Source organism: Pundamilia nyererei, unplaced genomic scaffold (genome assembly GCF_000239375.1).
Source record: "Pundamilia nyererei isolate P.nyererei 1_Seehausen unplaced genomic scaffold, PunNye1.0 scaffold00205, whole genome shotgun sequence".
In the NCBI taxonomy this organism is placed as follows: Eukaryota; Metazoa; Chordata; class Actinopteri; order Cichliformes; family Cichlidae; genus Pundamilia; species Pundamilia nyererei.
In genome coordinates, this window is record NW_005187606.1 from 367,879 (window position 1) to 375,284 (window position 7,406).

Consider the following 7,406-nt stretch of genomic DNA (forward strand, 5'->3'; position numbering starts at 1 on the left):
GATATAGATATAGATATATATATATATAGATATAGATATAGATATATATATAGAGATATAGATATAGATATATATATAGAGATATAGATATTAGTTTATTAAAGTGTGAAAGGCATTTAATTGCTTCCTGATAACTTTTAACTTTGAACAGTTCATTGTACTAACTGTATTAATGTATTTTTGTTCATTTTTCTTATAATATGGTGCAATAACATTTTTAATTAAGTAAGAAAAGAGGTGCCCTGAATGAGGTGTTCAGAATTTAATTTCCGAACAAAGATTACCATCAGATACTTAACCCCACATGGTGGTGTTAGCAGAATGTACAATGAGGTGTGACATTCTGTCGTTTGGCCCGTTACCCTGAAGCTGAAATAATAGTTTCTTCTTCATTTAGATCAAGGACACGTTGAGCCATCAGATCACTAACTTGTAAAATGGTTGTGAAGATAAAATATAAAGTTTTGTCCATGTTAAGGTAGAAAAATTGAGCTATATTTAAATATATGTGATAATATATTTTAATTCTTTATACATCACTTTCTATGTTGACAATAGTCTTTTGTAAGTTATAAGATTAGAGCTTTGACCAATTAATCACAAGTTTAACCTTGAAGACTTTGGTGGATGAAGCCAAGTTTTAATGGAATATTAACATGACCCTGCTCTACACGTCCACAATATTTGATCAGAGTTCATTTAAAACTTCGAGCATGACAAAATGACGCACACACATACAAAAGCTACCAAAAACATAACCTCCTTGGCTCAAGGTAGAAATCTTTTTGGGGGGTCTTGCAGCGTAGCCAGTGAGTATCCAGGCCAAGACTTCCATTGGTCAGTGTTCACAAATGTCGATGTTCCAAACAAAAGCTTAGAAAAAGCTAAACTGCAGGAAATGTCTGATGGTTTTGAGGTTGGACTTCAGTAAAAGGATTCTTTTGCTCTCCACTGTGATTTTTTGCATGCAGCCAAAACCTGCTACAGCATGATGAGTCATTATAGTAACAAAAGTTTCCTTCATTACGTAAAAATTCTGCAATTGATGCGTCAACATTTGTTTATAGAGATTGTTTGCAATGTGGTGGAAACATAGCTCAGACGGTCTAAACATTCATTGAATATTTTGTCACTTTTCTGTGAGGAAATAGTGATTGACTGGAACAAATCCTGACACTGCTGAGTAAGTGTGGGGAATCACTTTGGCTGACATCCTTATGAAGGAAACAAGGACAGGAAATCATACAGAAAAAGACTAAATCTATCCAGAGACAGAGAACAATTCCTGAGTATTCACAACTGCCTCTGTGGTGGTTACCACTCCTGTCTCTACAATAAAAGATGCAGAGAGAGAGGCAGACTTACAAAGTGATAGCAATATGAGTGTCAATGCCACAGCTGGATTAAACTGCAGCCTTCCCTTTACAGATGATGATGGAGGAAGCTGCAGTGGAGGTGCTCGTGAAACTTCACCAGTCTTGCATCTACCGGCAGATTTCTTCCACCCAGCTGCTGCAGCTCATCCAAACAGTCCTGGAAACAGCGTAAGCCCAGGAGACAGACGGCCTTCCAGGTCGGCCTCCCCAGCCTCCTGGGCGTCCCTCCGCTCACCCAGAGCCAACAGCAGGCCGTTGGGCTCCCAGGTATTACAAGCAGATGAATGGATTCGTTTGTGTCTGTATGGCTGGCTGAACAGACGACATCAGCATTGCTGTGCAAAACATCAGTGACACAATAGAACGCAGTATAAACGTGTCCTTTATGTCAATGCTCGGCGATGTCATGCAGAGGTTGTTGAGAGGCAGACGTGTTTGTGAGACTGAATGAGAACATCTGGGAACCGAAAACTGTAACACACATGACACCAGGGATGTCAAACTCATTTTACGTCATGGGCCACATACGTAGAGTCCACACTGATCTTACCTGGGCCTCTTTCTGTCAGTGGAAAGATGTTTAACTACATGTTTCATAAAGTTTTTGTTAATTCACATAATTTTTTTTAAACTTCTCTGTTATTTAGCTGTTTATCTACGACTGAATTCCTTGAATTTAGCATGAATACATGACCCAATATGGCTCTTTATGAAGAGATAGACAGCTTGTCAGTAGGCCAGATTGAAGTCTTTGCTAGGCTGACACCCCTGCCTTATATCATATAGTGACACTAGATGTTGGCCCTAGATATTGATTTGATGACATTGTTACAGCTGTGGGTGTAATAAACACTTGGAATCACTTTAGTTCATTAGAAATCAACACTTGAGTAGGAGTGGCACAGTTAGATGTGACACAGCAGCCTCTTCTGCGATCTATCAGTCAGAATCTAATTACTGCGCGCCAAATCGTGAATATACACGTATCACCACCCTCCACTGAAGTCCTACTGCAGTGTGGGACTCCAGAGAGTTTATTTAGTCATAATTAAAGCCAGCCTCTCTTCCATACTGAATCTAACACCTCCCCTATGCTGGCTCCTACGTGAAACAAACTCGAATGGGGGAGAAAAATAAAGCCCTTATTTTAGTTCTTGTTCCTTTTGTAACCATGGAGACAGATTTCTCTTTTCACCTCTACCTGTTTGGTTTGTTTAGCTCGTGCCTGAGTGGCTCTGTGATCCTCCGCTGCTACAGTAATGCTTTGCGGCGCTCAGCTAATTAGCCCGGCCAGCCCCGAGCCTGATACCGACTCGGCACTCGCTGTTGTGCTTGGCTCGCGCTTCTCACATTCTCCCGTGTCGCTTTTCTGTTTTCCTTTTTCTCCTCTCCTAGGTGATCCTCTCTATCCCTCTTTGCTTTGCGTTCGCTCCCTGCCACTATGTTTCTGCTTTTTCGTAATCTCTTATTTTAGTGCTGGCAGGATTAGAAATAATGACTAAATCCCTCCTGCATACAGACATATTGGATTAAACAAACGCTTCCCCCAAACTCAGGGCGGGGTCCTTCAAGCAGGGGGAATTACAAGCGAGGTGGTTTCACGGTTTCATATTATTAGGACTTCTCTGAAATTGGTTAACCGAGAATGAGTTCAAACCAATGTGTTGTCGTCCCGGGGCAGATCCTTCCTTTCCTGTTGCACAACTGTCCTTAGGTACTAGTCACAGTAACATCAGCCAATAAGAGCTGGTTTTCTTTTCTTTATTGGTGTTTTACTTCAATGTTATCTAGGTAACAATAGCTCCAGGAAATTCTGAATTTTTGGGATCTGAACTTGTATCTTGACATGAAGCGATGATGAGCTGGTCCTGATGTTTTCACACGGATTACATGTGTCCGATGTGTAAAGGCATTAAGCTGTAACTGTAAATTCGTGTGTGTTTTTGTTTTTTTTTTTCTTTTTAGTTTTTATCTAAATTCTTATCCTCTCTTCCAGCACCCATCCCACAGTGACTCCTCTTTGGCCACAGCCAGTTCAGAGGGAAGCCTGCAGGCAGCACTGGAAGAAGGGCTGAGCTTCAGCGTCTCCTCACCTCGATATCTGGATCTCCCCACACCCCACCTCTGCCCTGTCCCCAGCCACCCCTCGCAAGGCCAGACACCGACTACAGGAGACCAGGGCTGCTCTTTACTAAAGAGACACAGTACTCCTTTGACCCTCCAAGCCACCCGGAGGCACCAGAGGAGCCAGAGCAGCAGCAGAGGCGGCAGCACCAGCCCCGGTTGCCCCCAGCAGGACTCCGTGGACCCGTCAGATGAGGATGTTGGCACGGGGACAAACCGGGATGACTGCCGTCAAACCTTCAGCAGCGAGCACCTGTCAGAAACACTGAACAGTCTCTCCCTTACGTCACTGTTTACCCCGGACTCTTTGGCACCCCCGCTGGTGAAGAAATGCAACAGCACAGGGTCTCTGGACCTAACGAATCTGTCTGCCCGGAGTAAAGATGGCCACCACTTTCATGGCATACACGTCCATGGTTTCTTATCCAACCCCTTGACAGAGGGAATGGCAAGAGGTGAAGAGCAAGACATCACAGGCCTCAGCATGAAAAGCAGGCGTCAGACCGCAGACACATGCTCCAGGAAAAACAGATGAAACACTTGTTGCCTCTCTGTAGTGGAACTCTTTAACCATTTGCATTTCTGGACCTTGAACAGAACAGGGAGAGATTTTTAATACACGTCCTGTGAACCGGAATCTGAAATTCTCTCTTGTCTTTATTAAATCATTCGTTCTCTCTCTCTCTCTGTTTAGGATCAGTCATTTCTCAAAAGATTCCAGTCGCTTCTGAGTTTTAGCATCATTTCTCTTACACAGGATATACGATTGCTCTTTGCTAGGTCTATACAATAATGTCAAGGAGCTCAGCTTTTGTGTTAACAGGACTGAGCCTTTGAGATGTGGCAGATCCTGGGTTTTATATTATAGCCATCTTGAGAGAATATTCAGAAAGCCATTACAGAGACAGCCCTGAAAATTGCAGTGATTTGTGAACATTACAAAGGCGGTGTTTTCTAGACGAAACTGTTAAGAAGTTCAATCCTCTCTAAGGACCGGGTTCACTTTACTCAATGCGGCCTGAACCATTGTCCAAAAACCCTGTTGTCAAAATTGGACGGATGGCAAACTCGGAAGCTTCTTTTGAGGAAGAACTGAACTTTGTACAGTTTTCTTTTCGTGTTTTTTTGTAATGTCCATGGCTAATAGTAGCATCAACCTTTTTTTTCTTTGGAAGATTTGGCGGATGATGGAAAAGTTGTCTTTTGTTTTGTTTTTTCCAACTTCAACATTTTGAAGTTGCGTGAATGTACCCGCTTCTGTCTCCATTTGTGAGAAAGAGGGAGACCAAGACAAGCAATGAGCCTGGCTAGTCTGAACAGTGACAGATGGCCTCTTTGAAAAGAAGAAGACTGTGAATGCTGCTGAGAATGCGTGTGGGTAATTCATGGAAGCACTGGCCACTTTCAGAGTGGACTCTGTATTTTTTGCTTTCTGCACACCCATGAAAGGGCTAAAATGTATTTAAGTGTAGACCTGGGCCAAATACAATTGACAAATAATCTTTTGCTACTATACCTAACACCACGTTTGACAATGGCACATCCATTCCTTAATCAGACCTCTCTGATGCTAGTAATGTAAAACAGCTTTGAAGCTAAAGTGACTTGGGAGACTGGAAGTTGGATGCTAAGTTAAATGTCTTTAAGACTTCCAAGCACCAGCTTCCTGCAGACCACTGTATCAGAGCCTATAGACGTATACTGAGTCATACCAAAACAAAAGAAGATTTCCAAAAATTGAAGTTAATCTGATTGGTTATCTGATAAACTTTCAGGATGATAACTAAGTCCCAAAAGCCCCGTCTGTCTATACAAGTCACAGTGTCCCCAACAACACACAGTTCCTGTTCTGGCCAGCAACCATATTAATGTTTTATATCCACATGATGCTCGTCTGCACAGTGAAAGTGTATGCCACATCCAGCTGATTGACCTCCTACAGCTGGTACTCGTTCGCACTGCTGCTGCTCCTGGTTTGGACGCACAAACAACTGAAACATTGTGGAAAAACATGGTCAAGTAATATTAATGCGATGTTCCAGATGTACACCACACTCAAGTAAACTGGTCGGGACTCCAGTGAACCTCATCAGTCATACTGCACTGTGTCCTGGGTGTGTATAAACGTTGGTAGTAAGTGTAGTGAGTGTGAACGTAGCAAAAAAAAGAAAACTTTGAACTTTTGGCTGGCATAGGCTTGTTAAGTTGTACTTTGAACAAAGTGTCTATCTTTGGATAGGCTCTGCTTTTGTACCCGCAGCCTTAGCCCGCTGACACGCAGCCACCTCTTCAGTTCTATTATTGTCACGAGTACAGGCCCTTGTTTGAGTGCCCTGTGGCAGGGCTAATCACTAGGTTGGTAACACGTCAATAGACCGTCCCTCATTTGAGTCACCCAGAAGCACTCCTGTTTCAGTCTGAAACAAAAGAGCACCTATTGTCTTATACGTGCGTGCTGTTCTCTGAGCCGGGTGTTGGCATTTGAAGCAAACCAGACGAGATTTAACGCAGTCTTTAAATCCTTCCGCCTGTTTTAAATGTACCTGAGTCTCTCAGTAGTGGAGCAGGCTGCCTGGCATGTGCATGGGAAACCCAAGGGATGGTTTCTTCTTAAAGAGTGGGTGTACAGATTAGTGGGAATTCAGCAAATGGAAATCACTGTTTTGTTTGCTGCTTTAAACCCAAATGTTTATTTGACTCAGGTCTGCTTGAGTGTAGCAAGACAGTAGAAAAAAAATATATACTATGACAAGCAATGTGGTCCACGTGGATGTAGTTTGAGCACATGTTTGTAATTTTATCAAATTGTGATGATCATCATAGAATAAATCCCGAGCAGGTAGACCTCAGGTGGACCTATATGCACCTCATGCATTGCATCAGCACATATAGCACACACACACATCCTGAAGCACATACACACACACGCATATCACACAAAGATGTCAGCGTCAAAACACTGCAGGATGCTTCTGTGGCTGTTTGAGAAGAGGCAGAAGAAACCTCGGTGTTTAATCTCTTTCTCTACTTTGTCTTCATTCCCCTCCTTACTCCCTTCCAATTCTATTATCTCCTTTCCACAAGAAGCCAGAGTACTAAATGACTATTGACTACCCACCTCTAATCGAGATATGCAATATGCTACAGTAGATGTACAGTTAGATGTATGGGATTCATAGAGGTAGGCAATATGGTGAGAGAAGATTATATTTATGAATTCATGTATTCGAATAAAATGTCACCAAAATTCAAAGGTCACTGAAAGGATGATGTATTCATGTATTCCAGAGTGTGTGTTCTCTCTTTTTTCCCTCCATCTCCTCGACACGGTTTTCTTTTTCCCAAATGCATGTAGGTTATTTTTGTTTTCCAAAATGTCATTCTAGTGTCATATAAAAGTGAGATAGCTTTTCAACAACCTCCGACTCCTGAAGTTGTTCTTTCGAAATGAGGTTTGAGTGAATTCTCTTTCTCTTCCTTCAAGGTTAGGGTTAGGGGGTCAGCGATTAATGCGAGCCTTTTTCACGCGTCACTCTTTAGTTCGTCAGTCTGGGACTGTGCTCATAAGGATGATAATATCTGGAGAATGATCTAGCACGAGGTTTAACTGCATTTGTTTGTTTTGATTAACTTTATTTTGAACAACAAAACCTGATATTTGCATGTATTATAAGTCATGCAGTACTAATACCACAAATAACCCGCTGTAAATGCTCTGCATGCACAACCTATCTAAAAGATTTAGAAAGTCTTTTTGTTTTTTATCCCCAACTTTCCCATTGAATCTTGTGTGTTTGCATTAATCTCTGTTTATTTCTCTTTTGATTTTTACAATTTATGAAGCATTTCTGCTTCAGCGTGTGAGGGGGACTGTCGTTGAAAGCGTGTCACGGGGTCAACTGTTTG

General features: G+C 42.1%; 1 protein-coding gene across 1 annotated transcript in view; it reads left to right on the forward strand.

Annotated features, from left to right (window-relative positions):
* Positions 1-6,839, forward strand: part of LOC102197344 (voltage-dependent T-type calcium channel subunit alpha-1I-like) — a 154,277-nt gene extending 147,438 nt beyond the window's left edge. The window contains exons 35-36 of the mRNA XM_013914563.1: positions 1,429-1,643; positions 3,373-6,839. Of these exons, the coding sequence (XP_013770017.1) occupies positions 1,429-1,643; positions 3,373-4,035 (878 nt within the window). The 3' untranslated portion in view covers positions 4,036-6,839. The remainder of the gene's footprint in view (positions 1-1,428; positions 1,644-3,372) is intronic.
* The last annotated feature ends 567 nt before the right edge of the window (positions 6,840-7,406 follow it).